The sequence below is a fragment of the Euphorbia lathyris genome, chromosome 4 (assembly GCF_963576675.1).
Source record: "Euphorbia lathyris chromosome 4, ddEupLath1.1, whole genome shotgun sequence".
NCBI lineage: Eukaryota > Viridiplantae > Streptophyta > Magnoliopsida > Malpighiales > Euphorbiaceae > Euphorbia > Euphorbia lathyris.
This window is the reverse complement of record NC_088913.1, coordinates 66,777,552-66,798,169: the sequence shown is the minus strand read 5'-3', so window position 1 is coordinate 66,798,169 and position 20,618 is coordinate 66,777,552. Positions and strand designations below refer to the sequence as shown.

The following is a 20,618-nucleotide window of genomic DNA, read 5'->3' as shown; positions in this document are numbered from 1 at the left end:
TTTTACATCCAGTAGCATCAAATATAACTTTTCTCCCATTGTCACATAGCTGAGCTACGCTGAGTAAGTTATATTTGAGTCCGCTGACTAGGGAGACAGATTCAATAGTAGGATTACCTCCAATGGTTCCTGACCCTACTATCTTACCCTTCTTGTTGTCTCCAAAACTTACGCTTCCTTCTCATTTACGCTCAAACGTGATGAACTGGGTTTCATCACCAGTCATATGCCTCGAGCATGCGCTGTCAATATACCACATCTTTGACTTCTCAGCGCATCTCAGGCTTACCTGCATTGTAACTAGTTACTTTTAGGTACCCAATTCTTTTTGGGTCCTTGCTTGTTAGGTGCAACAGGTAAAGCATCATATTTTACTTTATGGCGACATACTTGGACAGTATGGCCATTCTTTCCACAGAAGTCACAGCTGACCTTCTGTTTAGGTTGTCTCACTGACTGGTCAGCACCCCAGTGCTGAGCATGCCAGCACACCTTTGTGGTGTGACCTTTCTTCCCACAGAAGTCACACTGGACATTCCACGGGGGATTCCATCTCTGCTGAGTACCTTGGTACTGAGTTCTCAGAGGAATGTTTCTTTTATTTGGAACCTTTAATTGGTTCTGGATAGTTGTGACGTCCTTTCTCAGTTTCTTTGAAACTGACTGGACTTCAGAGACAGACTCATGTATGATCTTCATATTATCATGCAGAGTTGAGTTGTCCTGAAGAAGGTATCTGAGGTCACTCAGCTTGACCTCTTCAACCTCATCACAGCGCCTGCTGAGTGCTCTAATTTTCTTATTACACTTTTTGACAAGTGTATAGAGATCACTTAGGGCATTACCCATTTCGTTTCTGAGCTGGGAAAGTGATATTACCTCATTTGATTGCTCCTCATCGTCAGATTCAACGGAGGGGTCAGCATGCTCAGAGATGCATGGCTCAGCAAGTTCGTCAGCCATGAAGCATATCTTTGCTGACTCGGTGGCCTCAGCTTCTGTTGATGAAGACTCATCACTGTCGCTCCATGTAGCCACCATTGCCTTTTTGTCGTTCTTCTTATCTTTCCTCAGCGTGGGGCAGCTTGACTTTATATGGCCAGTCTGATGACATTCAAAGCATGTAATGGGCTTTGAGTTGTCTTTCTTGTATTTGCTGTCACTGGAGTCAGCTTTATATTTATCAAACTTTCTGTAAGGCTTCTTAGAATATTTGTCATTCTTCCTGAAGAGCCTTTTCATCTTCCTTGTGAACATAGCCATCTCCTCATCATCTGTTGAGCTCCCGTCAGTGGAGTCAGCTTTCATGACAAGAGACTTCTGCTTCTTGTCTTCAGATTTTTCCTTCACCTCGAAGTTTTTCATAGATATCTCATGGGTCAGCAGCGAGCCGATGAGTTCGTCATATTTGTAGGTGGTTAAATCCTGAGCTTCCTCAACAACGGTCTTCTTTGCTTGCCAGTCTTTAGGAAGACTCCTGAGTATCTTTTTGACTTGTTCTTCCTCAGTGAAGATCTTCCCAAGTCTCTTGAGCTCATTTATGATGTTGGTAAACCTTGCATTCATGTCAGATATGCCCTCATCATTATTCATCTCGAACAGCTCGTACAGTCTCATCTGCTGGTTCACCTTGGACTCCTTTACTTTATTGGTTCCTTCGTAGGTGACCTCCAGCTTCTTCCAGATCTCTTGCGCCGACTCACAACCTGAAATTTTATTATATTCTGCAGCATCGAGCGCACAGTGAAGCATATTAATAGTCGAAGCATGATTTTGAAGCTTCTTGAGATCATCCTCTGTCCATTTGGCCTCAGCTTTTACAACTGTTTGGCCAGCCACAACTTCGACAGGTACAAATGGGCCTTGCACTATAGATAGCCAGGCACTCATATTTGTAGCCTGAATGAAATTTTTCATCCTATTCTTCCAGAAGGTATAGTTAGACCCGAAGAATAGGGGAGGCCGAGTGATGGACAGCCCCTCAGGCAATATCTGAGTTGTTTGGTTTCCTGGGAGAAATCGAGTACTGTTTTCGCCCATAGTAGGGATCAGCTCAAGGTTGTTAAACCTTTTATAGTGAGCTTTTAAGCTCTGATACCACTTGTTGGTCCCTTATAACGTTACAAGTATAGTTTCAAGGGGGGGTTAGGAACTATTTAAACTTTTTAATTCTTAGGGCAGACTTCTCTTCTTAAGAGAAAATGTTTTAACAGCGGCGCTGAGTAATCAGTAAGATACTGGCTTAGTCAACTGGTGACTAGGTCAGTTTCTTGACTTGAGTCAGGAGATAGCACTTAAAGTCTATTCCTGAGCTCAGATGTTCAATGCGCACAACTCAGCTTGACCTCTTTACTTGGTCAGTTTTTGGTTATTTAAGCAAGCAATATATATAAGGAGTTTAAGGTAAGAAATACGTTACTCAGCAGATTTATCCAGGTTCGGCTTCTTCTAAGCCTACGTCCTGTCCCCGAAACACGTTCCGAGATTTCGAATCCTCTACTGAGCTCTTTAAAGGTAGAGCCTCAAACCTTTTATAATCTTAGTAACTGAGTATAACAAGAGTACCTTCCTCTATACCTCTACTCAATCCTAATCTCTCGCTGAGTACTATAACCGAGTACTCAGCCTCTCCTTTCTAATCTCTAGAAATGATAAGTGTTTGTCCTAAACAATGATTGCTAAGACACCTTAGATGATTGAATAATCACTCTAGACTTTTACACAAAGATATGAAATGTAGTGTAAGATTTGCTTTGCTTTTTGCTTGGAGAACTTGCGTAGAAATTTGGTCAGCGTAGTGGCTTGATCAAGTTCTGTGTAGAATGAAGCTTCTGATGGCACTATTTATAGAGACGTCTTGAGGCATCAGTCATTTCGAATTTCGAAATAACCGTTGGAGGGAAACGGCTCCCTGTCGTTGTCATCCTGACTTGCTCAGAGCTCTCGGCCAATCAGATTTGAGTATCTTCTGTCATCGGTCAGCTTTTGGTCAGCTCAGCAGAATGTCTCTCCTTTTATGGTAAAGTCAACTGGACAGCATACTGTGTCGTCTGAACTTTACCCAAAGTGGAAACACTTTGTCTGGAAGTTTTCCTTAGCCAGCTGCTGTCTTGTACGCTTTGTCGAATCAACTCAGCAACTTCGTTCCGAAGTTGTTCCTTGAAGGTCTTCTAGATCCTTCTTCCGCTGAGCTGCATTTTGTCCATAACGACAGCGTTTTGACAAACGCGGGCCGAGTTGTATTCAACTGTTTGACTTGGGCTTTGACTGTTGTATTAGGCTTGAGCCTTTTAATCCTTATGTCTTATAAACAATTTAACTCAACATTGAACAAACACATTAGTAAAATAAACCAAAGCATTTAAACTTAGTGTTTTTAGAATATGTTTTTAATTATACTTAAACAATTTTGTCAAATCAAAATTATGTGGAAAGGTGTTTCAACAAATGATTCTGTCATTTTTTTCTCGTTATGTTTCTTGATCGTGTTACGAAAGTTTTCATGATAAGTCATCCGACTCTAGTGTCTACACTTTTATAGTTGTCTTACCGTATATATTAGTTTTATCTTAGTTGTCTTACCTTATATTTTAGTTTTACCTTAGTTGTCTTACCTTATATAGTTGTCCCGCCTTATATAGAATTCAGAAATTGTATAAATATACTTGAAAGGTTAATGGAAAGATCATTCAACCTGTTATTTTCTACTTCATATCAGAGCACTGAGCACTGTTTAACCTAACCACACCCAACCACGTAACATGATTTTTTTTTCATTTCATATCAAATCCTAGTCTCGCCATGCAATGAGCCTTCAAGTTATTTGGGTGTTTCTGTTTGTCTCTTTATTTCAGACTGCTAATTTTTGCATGACCCCATGAGTCGTTTGGGAGCTTTTGTTTTTTCTTCACTCAAGACTGTTAAACAGTTTTAAATGACCACTTTGGACCATTGAAAATATTAATACTTTATGAGTATAATTTATTTTATTTGAATTTGGAAAAAGTAATTTAATTTAATTGAAATATATGATGGAGAATTTAAAATTTAAATATATAGAAAAAACTAGTTAACTTAAAATTTAAAATATTAATAGTTTATGAATGTAATTTATTTATTTTATATAAAAGCAATTTAATTTAATTGAAATATAAAATGTAGAATTTAAATATATAGAAAAACTAGTTAACTTAATAACTAATTAAATAAAAAAATTAAAGATCAAATAATAAAATATATTTAAAATGTTCGATTGTCTTACTCGATAAAATGTTCGATTGTCTCTAGGCGTCCATTTCAGCGTCGTTTTTTCACAGTACGCTCGTCTGAATATTTGAGATTTTTCTGTAATTTCTAATTTATTTTTGGTGTATGGAATTATTAATATTGATTTAATTAGCATTCTTTAATTATTTTTAATGTGTAAAAATTATTTTAGTGCCAGGCTGACCGACCCGTTCGCACGGGTCCACATTGCCGGGCCTGACCTGTCGGTCGCCGCTCAGCCGTCGGACGTCGTTTGACCGTCTGGTCTATGTGTTGTTTGACTTCCGTTTGGACACTATGTTTTAATTTTGTGTAATGATTCAGTCATTTACAGTCGTTATGTTTCTTGATCGTTTTACGAAAGTTTTCAACATAGGTCATCCGACTATAGTGTCTATAATTGTATAATTGTCTTACCTTATATATTAGTTTTACCTTAGTTGCTTACCTTATATATTAGTTTTACCTTAGTTGTCTTACCTTATATAGTTGTTCCGCCTTAAATAGAATACATAAATTGTAATAATATACTTGAAAGGTTAATGGAAAGATCATCCAACCTGTTATTTTCTACTTTGTATCATAGCACTGTTTAACCTAACCACGTAACATTGTTTTCTTTTCTTTCATATCAAACCCTAGCCTCGCCATGCAATGAGAGTTCAAGTCGTTTAAGTGATTCTGTTTGTCTTTTGATTCGTAACCGCTAAATTTTGCACAGCCACATGAGTCGTTTGGGAGCTTTCGTTTGTTCTTGACTCAAGACTGCTAAACAGTTTTAAATGACCACTTTGGACTATTGAAAATATTAATAGTTTATGAATGTAATTTAATTTTTTTTATAAAAGTAATGTAATTTAAAGAAAAAGTACAAAAATAAACTTTGTGGTTACATCTGTTTTCGATTGCAGCATTGTGGTTTAAAAATTTACAAAATGGTATCTTGAGGTTCATTCCGTTAACAAACACGTACCAAATTGATTAACGGTATTAAAAGTCAAAGGGAAAAAAATTAATTTGGTCTTTATATTTATTTATTTTATAAATTAACCCCCATTGTTATCTAATTATCACAAATAAACCACAAAATTAAAAATAAAAATCAAATACACATTTTTCTCTATCCCTCTCTAATTTCTTATTTTTCTTTTTCTTTCTCTCTCTTATTTCTATCCTTTTGTTAATTTCCTTTTTTAAAAATACAAAATCAAATAAAACAACCATCGTTTACCATCATCTCATCTTCTCATTTGATGGTAACTCCTCAATTTCACCGTCGTCATCATCAGTGGCAACCAAACATTTTCAACAGCGATGAAGCTTCAGGACTTGAATTTCCCATCGTCGAAAATCACACTTAATGTGTTCCACGAAAGTCATTTGGACTTGAAGTTACTTTCATCACCGCCGTCGGCGTCTTCATCGTCGAGGAACAATTATCAAAGTGTTTGCACACTAGACAAAGTAAAAATGGCACTCGAAAGAGCAGAGAAAGAACCGATCAGGAAACGATCGTCGCTCTGGAAATCGTCGGTGTCGCCTTCCTACTCTTCATCTTCATCCTCCATTGAAGAGATGCAAGAAGATGAAGATAAACTCGCCGCAGGGGTAGAAAATAAAGAAAAAAATGACTGTATTTTATAATAGTGTCTGAAATTGATCCAATTTATCAACGTTAGGGGTAAAATTGCTCTTGGCTACAAACATTAGGGGTAAAATTGCACAATTTTAGACGTTAGGAGTAAAATTGCTCATGTCCCAAAACGTTAGGAGTATTTTTGCACATTAACCCTAAAAAGAAGGAGTATAGGTAGAGGCAGCAGATCGTTTTCAAACTATGACTGATCGTAGATGTTAATTGCCACCTCGTAATCGTCGATCTACTTAGCATTAGAAGTTTTTTTATTATTATTTTAAGACATTTTGTATCGAACAACAATTATGTACTAAAGTATATTTTTTTTCAATTAATGCTATTTTGTCGAAATTTTTTTTACATAGAGTTTTGCCCCTCTCAAATCCTGGATCCGCCACTGACTCGCCGTGTTCTCTCCCATTGCCGCCGGCTGTCCAGGTTGTTTATCTTATGTTTTGGTAATGAAAAATAACCCGAAATGTCCTCGGTGTAGTTCGATTGTTCCATTGCCGTCGGTGAAGAAACCTCGAATTGATCTTAATATGTCAATTTGAGATTGATTGATGAGAGATTAGTGATAATTAATTTTATCTGGTGTTAATGATGTTGTAAATGATAATTTAGGTTCTAGACAATAGAAAAATTGTAGGGCTAACAAAGATGTAAATTATAATTTTTATATGTTTGTTCTTTTTGAATCCGGGGAAATTGTTAATTTTTTTTTTCATATTCGTTTATATAATTGGCTTTCAAAGTTATATTAATTTTGTATTTTTAAAGAGAGATAAATTAACAAAGAAGAGAGAGAAAAGAGAGAAAGAAGAAGAAAAATAAGAAATTAGAGAGATAGAGAAAAAGATGTATTTGATTTTTATTTTTAATTTTGGGGTTTGTTTGTGATAATTAGATAATAAGGGGATTAATTTATAAAATAAATAAATATAAGGACCAAAGTAACTCTTTTTCCTTTGACTTTTAACACCGTTAGTTAATTTGATTTGTGTTTGTTAACATAATGAACCTCAAGGTACCATTTTGTAAAATTTTAAACTATAAGTCGGCAATCGAAAACATATGTAACCACAATATGTTGCTGGGTATTGCAATCTTTAAGATCGTTCACTGCATTAGCCGCTCCCCCAAGAGCTACAACAGCCAAAAGGGGATCAGGAGCGGGGACGAGATGACGTGATATACTACGATCACGTACAGAAGTGTTGCCCTTCGGCTCTGCAAGTAGAACGTCGTTTTGGAAATTTTTAAGGAAAGTCAAATTGAGACTGCACTGAATTAAGGGTCAAAAGCCGGGTAAGAGGCACTGAATCTTGGGGCTAGAGGCATTGAATCTCCCTTAATTTAATTGAAATATAAAATGGAGAATTTAAGATTCGAATATATAAAAGGCATTAAATCTCCCTTAATTTAATTGAAATATAAAATGGAGAATTTAAGATTCGAATATATTAAAAAAAACTAGTTAACTTAATAACTAATTAAATAAAAAATTTAAAGATTAAATAATAAAATATATTTAAAATGTTCGATTATCTTACTCGATAAAACGTTCGATTGTCTGCAGGCATCCATTCAGTGTCGTTTTTTCACAGTATGCTCGTCTGAATATTTGAGATTTTTCTGTAATTTCTAATTTATTTTTGGGTATACGTAATAATTAATATTGATTTAATTAGTATTCTAAAATTGTTTTTAATGTGTAAAAAAATTATTTTAGTGGCCGGGTCGTTCGCACGTGTCCATATTGCCGGGCTTGACCGGTTGGTCGCTGCTCGACCGTCGAGTGTCGTTTGACCGCCTGGTCTAGGTGTGCTTCGACTGCCGTTTGGATACTGAGTGTTAATTTTGTGTCAATGATTCAATCACCTTCAGTCGTTATGTCAATGATTCAATCATTTTCAGTCGTTATGTTTCTTGATCGTTTTACAGAAGTTTTCATTACAGGTTTTCTGACTCTAGTGTCTATACTTGTATAGTTGTTTCACCTTATATATTAGTTTTACCTTAGTTGTTGTACCTTATATATTAGTTTTACCTTAGTTGTCTTACCTTATATAATTATCCCGCCTTATATAGAATTCAGAAATTGTATAAATATACTTGAAAGGTTAATGGAAAGATCATTCAACCTGTTATTTTCTACTTCGTATCAAAGCACTATTTAACCTAAGCACGTAATATTATTTTCTCTCCTTTCATATCAAATCCTAGCCTCACCATGCAATGAGACTTCAAGTCGTTTGGGTGAATTTCGTTTGTCTCTTGATTCCGGACTGCTATATTTTGGACGACCCCATGAGTCGTTTGAGAGCTTTCATTTGTTCTTCACTCAAGACTGCTAAACAGTTTTAAATGACCGCTTTGTACGATTGAAAATATTAATAGTTTATGAATGTAATTTAATTTTTTTATAAAAATTAAATTAATTTAATTGAAATATAAAATGGAGAATTTAAGATTTGAATATATAGAAAAAACTAGTTAACTTAATAACTAATTAAATAAAAAATTTAAAGATCAAATAATAAAATGTATTTAAAATGTTCGATTGACTTACTCGATAAAATGTTCGATTGTCTCCAGGTATCCGTTCGGTGTCGTTTTTTCACAATACGATCATCTGAATATTTGACATTTTTCTATAATTTCTAATTTATTTTTGGGTATACGGAATAATTAATATTGATTTAATTAGTATTCTGTAATTGTTTTTAATGTGTAAAAAATTATTTTAGCGTCGGGCTGACCGACCTGTTCGCACGTGTCCATATTCCCGGGCGTGACCTGTTGGTCGCTGCTCGGCCATCGGCCGCCGTTCGACCATCTAGTCTGGGTGTTGTTCGATTACCGTTTGGATACTACGTTTGAATTCTGTGTCAATGATTCAATCATTTTGAATCGTTATGTTTCTTGATAGTTTTACAAAAATTTTCATCACCACTCCAGCCTCCGAGGCTCCGCCCCAGGATCTTTCTCCACTTTTTTCACATTATAGTTACTAAATTTATTCAAAACAAAACGTAAAAAAATGTTTAAAATGTGCATATGCTCTTTGCGAATATATTTAATGGAACTTTAACAAGAGATCGTTTCCTACAAACTCAACATGCATTATTAACTCAACTATAACCTGTAATATATATAAAATAACATTTTTCTACTATTTGTACTAAAAAAGAAATAAGGAATATGATAAACCTATGATTTTTGGAGAAGTAATAAGGTTTTACGTACAAAATAGCACAAATATAACTTAACGTTTAAAAAAGGGTACTAATTTAGACATTCATAACAGAATGTGACACATCATTCATATTATTTAATTTAACGGAGTAATATAAATGACGTGTCACGTTCCGTTATCAAGACCTAAATTAGTACCATTTTTTATATATTAAACCTATATTAATACTATTTTATACGTAAAGTCTAAATTAACACTTCCCTCAGAACCAGAAGCCAATTAAAAAAAAAAAAAAAAAAAGCGTATTTGAGCCTGTACATGGGTCAAAAAATGTGAGCCCATAATCCTTGGACGAAGAATACATGAGCAGGAAACAAACGGAAGAACCAAGTATCGTCCCCAATTCATCAACCAAACACCTTTCTACTCTACAAATTCTCAAACTCTCTCTCTCAAAATTAGGATTATCCTAATAAAATGGAAGCAAATAAGTTGCTTAAGGACAAGAGATTCTGGATCGCTTCTTTCCTCATTACCTGGGCTGCTGCTCTTCAGGTATCCAATTGATATATGGCTCTGCTACATATACATGTAATTCATCTTTACTTGCTTTGTTGATTCATTTAGTGGTAGTTTCTAAATTTTGAATTTTTCCATTGGGTGTTGAAGGGTCACATGATGTGGTTAAAGAGGCAGGACACATTCAAGGAGAAGTTCGGGACACTGAACGAAAGCGATAATCAAAATTATAACAATGCCCAAGAATGATCCACATCAGGTTATCAATAATTGACAATGAAGAGACTGAGTGAGACTGTTTATGTAAAGAAAGTGCAATTTTGAATTTCAAATTTTGCTTCAGAAAAGGTGTGTTCTTGATCAATTTTTAATCTGATAGTTGCTAGATTTATATGCGAAATAAGTTTTTACTAATTTTGGATATGGGTGATTTTATAAATGGTGGAGCATCTCTCCTTTCAGATAAGTAGGGGGGTAATTGAATGGAATTATGAAAAGATGTTATTGCGTTGAAAGAGAAGGGAAGATTGCCTGTATGAATATGCTTGAGATATGAAGTTGATTGATACCGTTCTATGTTATTTTCTTCAATTGCATCTTGTAGGTTTTATTTTGATACATTTGGGATACTTTAGCATTACTTCAACTGTTTCATGCCAGTGAGATTGAGTCTTGGATGTTGTTACTTATATGTCAATGTGCTAAAAATTGCAACACATTGCCTTAAACACCCTAACTTAGAAGGTGCTCAGGTGCAAGCTTTGATGGATTTATAGGCAGCGGCGGATCCAGGATTCACAAACAGTGACATGGGATGCTTGGGGTCCTCTTCACAAACACTCGGGTGCTCTCTGGTGATTTATGGGTGCTCAATTGATATTTTTTAGGTGCTTTTCATTGAAGATTAAGGCTCATTTCATAGCTTTCATGGAGTTTTTCTTCGTTTTCTGATGACCAGTGAATACTCAAACCCCTCCTAGCCCCTCCTTGAATCCGTCACTGTTTATGGGTAAGGTTTGCAGTGCTTTTCAACATAAAGCGGCTGACTAAGTTCAGTAAGATTTGAGATATCCAACTTAATAGTTGAATCAATTAAGGTTAGATTGAGCTAAGGGCCTAGTTGCTTAGAACCTGTTTGCTGTTGCGGGTAGGTAGTAGATATTAGTTGTTTTTTATGCTAAAAGCAGCTGTTTCGGAATTTTACCAAACACTTTTTATCTCCAGTTTAGGATTAAAAGGTAAAAAATAGTTCCGAAAAATGGGAACAAACGGGCACTTAGGCTGGGTCTGAAGTTGGATTCTTAGTGTACACAACAAAACCGTAATAGGAAAGGGGTTATCTAGAGGGTATCTGATCAACCTTGAACAAATTATTCGAATCACCTATCAAAAAGATCAATTTGATATGTTATTTTAAACACTTGATCATAACTTCTGTGATCACTGATCAACTTTAGATTGACATATTCGCTTCAACAGCTTAGCTCTATGGGTATCACATTTTATGACTAAAAAAAGGTCCAAGAGGAGTAGAACCTGGCACTTTACCTATGGAACATGAACTATCATTTGGATTGCATCATGGTGTCTTACATTTCTGCCAAGTCATTTAAAAAAAAAATGATAAGGTACCAAAATAGGTTTATGGTTTCTGGGGAAGTATTAATTTAGGCTCCGCATACAAAAATAGCACCAATGTAGGCTTAACGTTTAAAATAGAGTATCAATTAGGGCCTCGATAACGGAATGAATGGCGTGCCACGTTCTGTTATCAAGGCCTTAATTGATACTCTTTTTTGAACGTTAAGCCTACATTGGTACTATTTTGTACGTGGAGCCTAAATTAATACTTCCCCAAAAACCGTAGGCCTATTTTGATACCTTATCCTTTTTTTGGCCTCTTAATGCACCATGTAAACATTTGATTTTAAAAGGGTTTCGTTTCTCCTACCTGCCTATTAGTTTTTGCTTCATGTTGTTGAACTGTTTTGCAAGGGAAGTGTATGCAGAATCCATGCTTGATCTTCATTTGAGTAGTTGATTTGGAAGTGCTCTAGATTACCTTGGTATGTCTTTAGTCTCCTGAAAAATATACTCTAATGTGGCTGAGACCAGGTCTATGTTCAATTGAGAATTAGTTTACCGGACTACTTGTGAAGTCGGGAACATGGAATGATGTATTAGGGTCCATTTGGTTCACCTATTACTGTTAGTGAGTACGGATAGGTAGTAGGTGTTAGTTGATTTTTCTGTTTTTTATTTAGAATTTTTACCAAACATTTTTTTTTTTTTGTCTCCTGTTAATAATTAAGTGGCCAAAAAATGGAAACAAACAGGCTAGTCGTTTATATTCTATCTCAGCTTACATATATGTTTAATGGTCTGTGTGAATGTGATCATGTTTGTAGGCATGAGAATCTTCTGAGATTTGAATGATAAACTACCAAAACCTTTCAAATTTGTTATGCTCTGCTTCCTTTATACTGAGCAGTGGCGGATCCAGGACGAAAGTTCAGGGGCTCCACGATGTATAGAAAAAAATTAGGGGTAGAGTAACTTAATTAGGCGTAGAATAACTTAGTTAGAATCAGATAACTTAGCTAGGAATAGTATAAATCAACCTAGGAGTAGATTAACTTAGAAAAACCAACTCAAAACCCCCTAAGCCTAGATAACACCTGAAACCAAGTAGCTCGATATTTGCAGAAATAAATCCTGTGGACGATAACCTGGACTTAACCAGAAATTTATTACTTGATAACGACGGGGTACACTTATCCCTTAGTGAGTTCTCATGCGCATCAGTTGGCAATAGTCATGATGAAGTCTTCATCGCACATCTGGACAGGTAAGTCCGGAAGACGAACCCATAAGAAAATGGAAGCAACGGTTGCAAAAGCAGCCACGAAATCTGGTGGCCACTGTCGTACAGTTAGATAGTGTCCCTGGATTGTCTAGAGTCATCACAAACAACACGTTCCCTGTCAACCATACATGTCAACCATAACGTCAAATCGAACGAGGTGGAAGCCATTACCAACATCCATCATATTCACTCCCCCTTTGAGCTTCCATAATTCTAGTACTCTCTTTTGTAAAGCTAAGTATCCAACGTTCTTGTCTAACACTTTCACAATCAAATCATCCTTCCACTTTTGGGCCCAATCGTCGAGTAGTTGGGGTGCAACAACAAACTTTGTCTTTAATGGATTATCCTGGTTTACGGAGATCAAACCTGCAGCCTGAAGATCACACGATGTGGAATTGATGTCTTAGTACCGATAACGGAGTCGCGGTATGAAGGACGGTCAGTGGAGTCCATCCACACGGGGCCATCGTCATCTATCGATGGAGGGGTTGGAGAGTCGATCATGCAAATTAAGGGTTTCAAGGTTTTCCAGAGCCACAACTTTTTTCTTTGCACAAATCTACTCTTCCGAATTCGCTATCTTATATTTTCTAAGTTTTTTTAATATAACATATTAATTATATTATTAACATGATTTATTTACCTTTATTAATTAATAATGTTTTCCTGAAACTCTATAAAAAAGGGTAAATAATTATAAGATCCCTATGTTTTTACCTAATACACTACTTCGTCCCTGTGTTTTTAGAAATAATTATATAGTCCTTCAGTTTTTGTTTTTGTTAACTCCTTAGTCCTTATGCTTGGAGCAATGATCAAATTATACTAAATAAATTTTAAAATACCAAAATTACCCTTTACTTTATATTTTAACAATAAAACATCTATTTTTTCTATTTTATATTTTTTTCTCCTAAATAATCATAATCTATCCAATATAAACTCCAATATAAATTAATTGATTTATTAATTTTTATGTAATTATAAAACTTTAATTTAATAACGTAAATTTTATTGACTAAAAAAATGAATGAAAAATATTTCAAAAATTATTAAAACAGCAGTAAGACTATCATTGTAAAAGGTTTTTACAATTCTAATCAATTTACAAATGAAAAAAATATATGATTTTTAAAAATTTTATAATAATATTTAATTTTAGTTTAAAGATATTATATTAAAAAAGTAATAAAAAATAATTATAATTTAAGAAAATTTATAATAGATATTTTTTTTGAAAGAGTATAATATATTTTTTCAAAGTATATTAATTTTGGTATATATGTAGTTCAAAAACTTCATTAAAATTAATTAGATTAAATTTGAAACTAAAAGATAATTTTTTTTATAATATAACTAGGGGCAATTTTGAACTTTCATTTATAAAAATAAATAGAAGGACTAAACAATTGATTAAGATAAAACTTAATGATTTTATAATAATATGATGGACCTACTGACGTATTAAGTAAAAACATAAGGATCTTATAATTATTTACCCTAAAAAGAATTAAACAGTATGCCTGAAATAGAGTTGTTTATACATTTATATATATTAAACTTTTAATTTATTTATGAAAAAATTCATTAAAATAATATAAAACTCATATAAATAATTAATAAATTGATAATCTTAAAACCAAATATAAAAAAATCCTAATAGAATATTTATATATATAAGAAGGGCATGCAACATGAAGGATATGATGTCACTGCTTAAACAATCATTAACATAATGTAAACAAAATTTTGAACTTACAATATTTTTTTTTTTTTTGAAAATGCATACATCTTCATTAGATACGAAAACAACAAATACAACAAGAATCGAGAAAGATAAAAAACTTTACACAATTCACAATGGGACGAAAATGACTACAAAGAGCATAAAAAGCCCTAAAAGGTACAAAACCAACAAAAAAACAAAAAAAAACATATACTTCATTGAAATCCAAATCCACAGAAAAGCAACTGCAATCGAATCTTCATCATTTATGTCATTCCAAACATTCGGATCTGAGTCCTTTCATTTGTTGCATCCACGCAGATATATTGATCCACGTATAAAATAAATCGTTTCCGCTCTTGCTAAATCCGGAAAAGGTATAAACATTAGAATAATGGAGAACAGATACAATTCAAACGGATAAAGAGATCCAATAAAATATATAAACACTGATCGAAAAAAATACAATAAAAAATTTACAATAAACCTAACCCGTTGAGAGGAGGAAGAAAGAACTTCCTTTTTCCTCCTTAATGTAGATCCACAAAAGAGAAAAAAAAACTTGAAGATAGGAAGAAGAAAGAAAGGAGGAGCGGCAGTTTTTGTTTTCCAGACTTACAATATCTCTTAATAACGTATAATATAGTCTTCATTCACTGGAGAAATTTTAGAATACTTCTTAGTTACTTATACAAGAAATTAATTTTTTTATTACACTTTAAGTGACTAGCCAGTAGCAACGAGAAATTTTACAGTATTTCAGAAATAATATACTCGACCATTTAATGGAAATCGTTTTATCTATCACTATATGGAAAATGATTGGTGCAACGAAAAAAATGTAAATATATAATATGAATTGATTAGTAGAGAAATTTTTCCGCATAGCAACAACATTTTTGCTCATGTGTTTATAAAGAGTATCCTATTCTAGTAGTATTTTGAATTTTGCACATAATGTGAGATTGTGGTTCAATTCTCACAAATTTTAAAAGCTTAAAAAACATTTCGGATGTAAGCAATTTCTAGAGGTTTAACTAATCTAGTTCTATATAAAATTATTATTTTTTTTTTATTAAAGATTGGTTAGCGAGGAAGGGTAAGCGGCTGACATCCCAGCTATGCTGGCACTCCCATCACAGACCCAAAAAAGCTCCGAACCAAATTTATTAAAAGAGTAAATAAATGTCATAATACAAAAAGAAAAAAGAATAAAATGAAGCTAAAGAATTAGGAAAAGCGATAAACACAACGTCCTACACGATCATGAAAAAAGACCGATCCACAAAAATCTGGGACAACATCCCACCAAGTTGAATCTGGGATAATATAAAATTATTTTATTGTTTAAATTGTATATTTATTGAAAATAATGGCAATATTGTCAAAATGTGACAACATTACCATAAAAAAAAAAAAGCAATCGGTCATTTCTCTCTCTATCACATGACACTACTTCAAGCACCCTCCACTAGAAGTCTTCATTGGTGATGCTCCAATACAACAACAGTCTTCTGAAATTGGTCCAAAGAACTAATTATTCTCATGAATTTACAAAATATCTCGCTAACTTTCTAAACTTACTAAATTAACATGATTAACCCCTAAATCCACGTGGCAATACAAAATACATTTAGATAAATCAAAATGTATGCCAATTTAAATAAATTCAGAGTATCAATTGTTAACTATAAGTAAATTTTCCAATAGACCTAATTTTAAACTAATTAAAATTTCAAATAAGATCGCTTGACATATATTATAAGTTAGTATCTCTGAAAATAAGACCAGTTGTTTAGGCAGCCAAAACTTACTAAGAGGGATCAAAAGATTATGTTCCTCCTTCGATACCATCAATTTTGGGCATGTCTTTAGAGAGCAAAACAGGGTTGCTGACCGCCTTGCTGCTGATGGCCAGGAGAGGATGCTTGGTGTTTCTACCTTCCCGTCGCCTCCGAGCTTCCTATCTTCTTTGTTGTTTGATGATCTTATTGGGGTTAGCTTTCCCAGACTAATCCCGGATTAAGTTTTTTTCTGGATTTTGTTTTTCTTTCCTTTGCCTACAAAAAAAAAAAAATTAAGAAAGATAACTTATTTTGACACCGAATTCAAGGCTGTGATGTATTAAGCATTTCTAAAATTGGTAAAATAGCCAAACACACACATAATGCTAACCGCGGTTAATGACATCATGCTTCTCTCATCACTATGTCATAATTAAAATAAATGTTCTCAAATTCATATTCAACAAATTGCGAAGACAATGAAAATCAAAATAAGTTTCTCGTCAAAAAGAAAAAATATTAAAATAAGTTTACATACATTAACATATGCAGTAATATCTATTGTATCTATATATGAACAAATGAATTAATATAAAAATAAAACATTTATATCCTAAATTTAAGAAAAAAAAGGAAAGATTTAAGAAAATTACAAAAACCCTAACTCTATATATACACACATACTATGTATGTATATATAGCTAGCTTATATATGAGATTTAATTACATGTGCTAAGCCAACTTAATTAATTAATTTAATTTAAATGAAACAATCAACCATCGGAGCTGTCTTTCCAATCTTAAACAACTCCAAATCATTTTCAAACGGAGTTAAATTCAAATCCAAACACAAAACTCTTCTGCTATTCGATTTCTTAACAATCGGAGTCGTCGTCGGAGATGGCTTCATCACCACCATTTCTGCGTTTTGATGATCATTAATCGCCGCTCTATGTCTTCTCATATGACCTCCTAACGCTTGTCCAATCGCAAATTCCAATCCACAGATCGAACATTCGTGCGTTTTAGGTTTCGCCGGAGAAGTCGACGAAGATGACTGAGTCTCCGATGACGAGTTGCCCCCGTCTACAGCCATTAATCGCGGCTTCTTGTGACTCGCACGGTGGCCGCCGAGGGCTTGGAACGACGGAAACTGCCGATTGCAGGTTTTGCACTCGAAAACACGATTTGAAGAAGTAATTAGATTAACATTATTATTGTTCTTCAGGGCTTCGAAGTTTGGGAACGACATCGTTTCCCTTCCTTGAGATAATAACATCAAGCAGTTAGCCATGCTTATGCTATCGACAACTTCTGGGTGTAGATTGTGAAAACTTCTCTTCATGGTGTGGTTAATTGATATTTTCTTAGGCTCTGTTTGGTTGAATGTGAAAAGAAAGCTAAAGTAATGAAAGAAAGAAAGAATATGTGAAAGTGTTAGGGTTAAGGTATTTATAGAAATCTTAGGGTTAACTTGTTGAGCAATGTAACAGCAAAAGAAAAGAAAAAAAAAAGTGTTGACTTTTAGAGTATAGTTGACCTTTATAAAGAATGACGTGAGTGCCCTTGTGTCGTGATGGATAAGGCAGTGAGAGAGATGGGGACATTTTGGGGAATAAAATAATAGAAAGTGCATGTTGGATTGGATATGTATATGAGTAGATGATATAATGCGTAAGCATGACTGGGTAGCTGAGCCAATATGAGGGAAGAACGAGTCAGGTAGCGAGTGGGGTTGAGTTGGGTTTCCTGGAATCTTCATACGACTTTCTAGAAGATTCTTTCTTTCTTTCTGTGTTAAGTATTGAACAGAAATAATAATGTGAAATAGATCAAGCTTTGTGGACTGAATATTGTGGACTGACTGATTTTAATATTATTAGTGAGATTTTGAATTTTTGTATATCCATGAATCACATTATCTTTATAATAATATTCCATAAACACATTCTATTCCAAGCCTAGCTAACATTTTTATTTTCTTATATAAGGCTTAATGTATATGTAATTAATTAGTCAAAAACTTCAAATCTTTTTACACCTCACAACAATATGAGTTATTTGGGAACTCTTAGAAATTTAGCACAGCTGAAATTTTGGGACAGATATAAATAACAATGTATATTTTGTACGAGTTGAACAAAAATATATTAAATATTTCACCGAATTTAGAAATATTAATTTCTAATTCAATTATTAAATCTCAAATATTAATATTTTTTGGAAACAACAAATATACAATTAGTATAGAATAACAAATAAAATATGTGTGTTGTATAATGATGTCTGAAATTAACTAAACTTGCTAATATTAGGAATAAAATTACTCTTCGTTGCTAACGTTAGAGGTAAAATTACATAATTTTAGACACTGAAAATAAAATTATTTCTCATAATAATGTTTGGAGTATTTTTACATCATATGCTGTAAATATATTAAACTTGTTGTGAAACAGAAAGGTGGTTTCAGAGTGGGTGAGTGAGTGTTGTAATATGTAGAGCTGAAAACGGGATTTAACACGTGGAGCAGTTTGAGAGTGTGTGTTGATGATGCACCATTTTTAGTGTAAAATATATAATGTGAATGTGAGGCGCAGAAATAAACAAGAGAAGACTTAGCAGTGAAGAAGTTAAGTTTGAATTGAAGTAGTGAAAGGGTTATTGTTGCCCTTTACGTCATTTACTAGATTATACCAAACCACCTTAAGTCGGTCCCTACTTTCATTAATTACTTGTTCAACTATTCCCCAACTCTCTTTTTTATTTTATCTATATAATATATATGTTAAATTGAAAAATGAGATACTCTTAAAAAATAAATAAATATTTGATTCATACATCAAAAAGTATAACTCTCTAGTTTTAGATGACAAATTATTAGAAACATCCGGTTTTCATGTCAAATAGAGGATCTCATACATATTTTGACATATGTAATATGGATCCATAATTATTCTAAGAGGTCCTACTATTTTAATTATCATGTGGGGTCGTCATACACGTATCCAAATATAAATTGGGAATCCTACCAGTAACATGGAAAACTAGATGCTTAATATAAAAACTCGCTTTAGAAATTGGAGGTTGCGCATACTCTTAAAAGAAATACCCAGTGGCGAATACAGGATCAGTCGGTTGGGGGGGCCGATTTTGCACTACGTCCGAGAATTTTTTTTTTTTTACTAATTCGAATTTGCTTAATTTTTTTATATATACGTGTTATAATTTAAATTGTCAAGAACCAATTTTAGGGAGACCTAAGAGGAAAAAAAATTGGAAATTTGGATTTATGGAGGCCTAATAGGCCAAAAAAATTAAAAATTTGGATTTAAAAAGGCCTAACAAGTCAAAAAAATATATTAAAAATTGAGATTTAGAGAGGCCTAACAAGCGAAAAAATAGAAATTTGGATTTATGTAGTACCTAATAGGTTTAAAATATTGAAATTTTGAATTTTGGACAAGCCAAACACATAATGGGATATATTTAAATTTTTTTTATTAGTTCAATACTAGTTTCTAAAAAAAATTATAACATTTTTACATTTTTAGTTTTAAAATTTTAAAATTTTAAAATTTAATTCAGAAATTAAGTTGTTTGAGCCTCAAAAATAAGAAATTAATTTTTTAATGGAAAACACATAATAAAAATGAGTTCAAAATTGTTATGAAAATAAATAAATTAATTAATAATGGTAACATAGTTTTATAATTATTGAAAAATAAAATTTAAATAAATAAACACTTTCTAAAATAAATTGAGGTTAGGGGGAATTGAACCTAGGACATTTTAAAAAGAAACAAGTGTTTTAACCATCTCATCTACCTTTAAACAATGAAATATTACTACACAGAGTGTATATACACTAATATTGGGGGGGCCGAAGCTATTCGTGACCATGGTAATTTCGGAGGCCGGAGGGGCCCGGGCACCCCCAGGCCCCTGTATACGCCCCTGGAAATACCTACTACTTTATTAGAAAATGATTTGTGTAAAAAAAAAATTATATAATTGCCACATTTGGTGATCCAATAAATTGGAACCATAATTTAGAATTTAAGATTCCAGTTTATTAAGATTATACCAATCAAACATGCAATTAATACGAACCAAAAAAAAAACATGCAATTAATATGTTTTTTTTTATATTTCAACGAGAAAAAAAATATTTGTATCTTAAATATCATTTGAGGGAAAATAATTAGCAAAATATATTTTCTGAAGAAATCATGAAATTATTTCGGAAATTTAAATTGAATTGTCTAAAATTGTTATAAATTGTAAAAAATTAGTATAGCAAAATTGGAAATATTGTCCTAATTTTCTAATTAAAAAGGTGAATCTACCTTCAATTGCCAACTATTGTATTTTAGAGGCAAATTGCACATTTGACTGAATATATATTTTTACTTTGAATTTGCTCATTATTATTATTTAATATTGCCATTAAAAATCTGTTCAGTTCGTATACGTCACTGCACACACCCATTAAAAATAAGAGTATAAAAATAGGTAAGAGTTCGTCAGAAATTTAATTTTTATTTTATTTGTTAAAAATAATGGAAGTGGAAAGGTGGCTTTTGAAGTAGATTTTGCTGTGAAGTTGTTTAACTGCAAGT

At 33.2% G+C, this 20,618-nt stretch overlaps 2 protein-coding genes across 3 annotated transcripts; one reads left to right on the top strand and one right to left on the bottom strand.

Annotated features, from left to right (window-relative positions):
* Positions 1–9,453: 9,453 nt before the first annotated feature.
* LOC136225650 (uncharacterized) lies at positions 9,454–10,211 on the top strand. Of its 2 annotated transcripts, none has more exons than XR_010687211.1 (2): positions 9,454–9,692; positions 9,771–10,211. XR_010687211.1 is itself a non-coding variant. In XM_066013753.1 (2 exons), exons 1-2 carry the CDS (start codon positions 9,579–9,581, stop codon positions 9,867–9,869), a joined length of 177 nt encoding a protein of 58 aa, XP_065869825.1. In that variant the 5' UTR covers positions 9,454–9,578; the 3' UTR covers positions 9,870–10,211. The 2 variants fall into 2 exon arrangements, 1 of the variants encoding a protein (XP_065869825.1); XM_066013753.1 differs by having other exon boundaries at positions 9,454–9,656.
* A 5,447-nt stretch (positions 10,212–15,658) lies between these two features.
* LOC136226737 (zinc finger protein ZAT12-like) lies at positions 15,659–17,426 on the bottom strand. The gene is made up of 2 exons (XM_066015374.1): positions 16,030–17,426; positions 15,659–15,729 (listed from the first exon to the last, which is right to left on the bottom strand). The coding sequence occupies exon 1, from the start codon at positions 17,342–17,344 to the stop codon at positions 16,760–16,762; it is 585 nt and encodes a 194-aa protein (XP_065871446.1). The 5' UTR covers positions 17,345–17,426; the 3' UTR covers positions 15,659–15,729; positions 16,030–16,759.
* Positions 17,427–20,618: the final 3,192 nt, after the last annotated feature.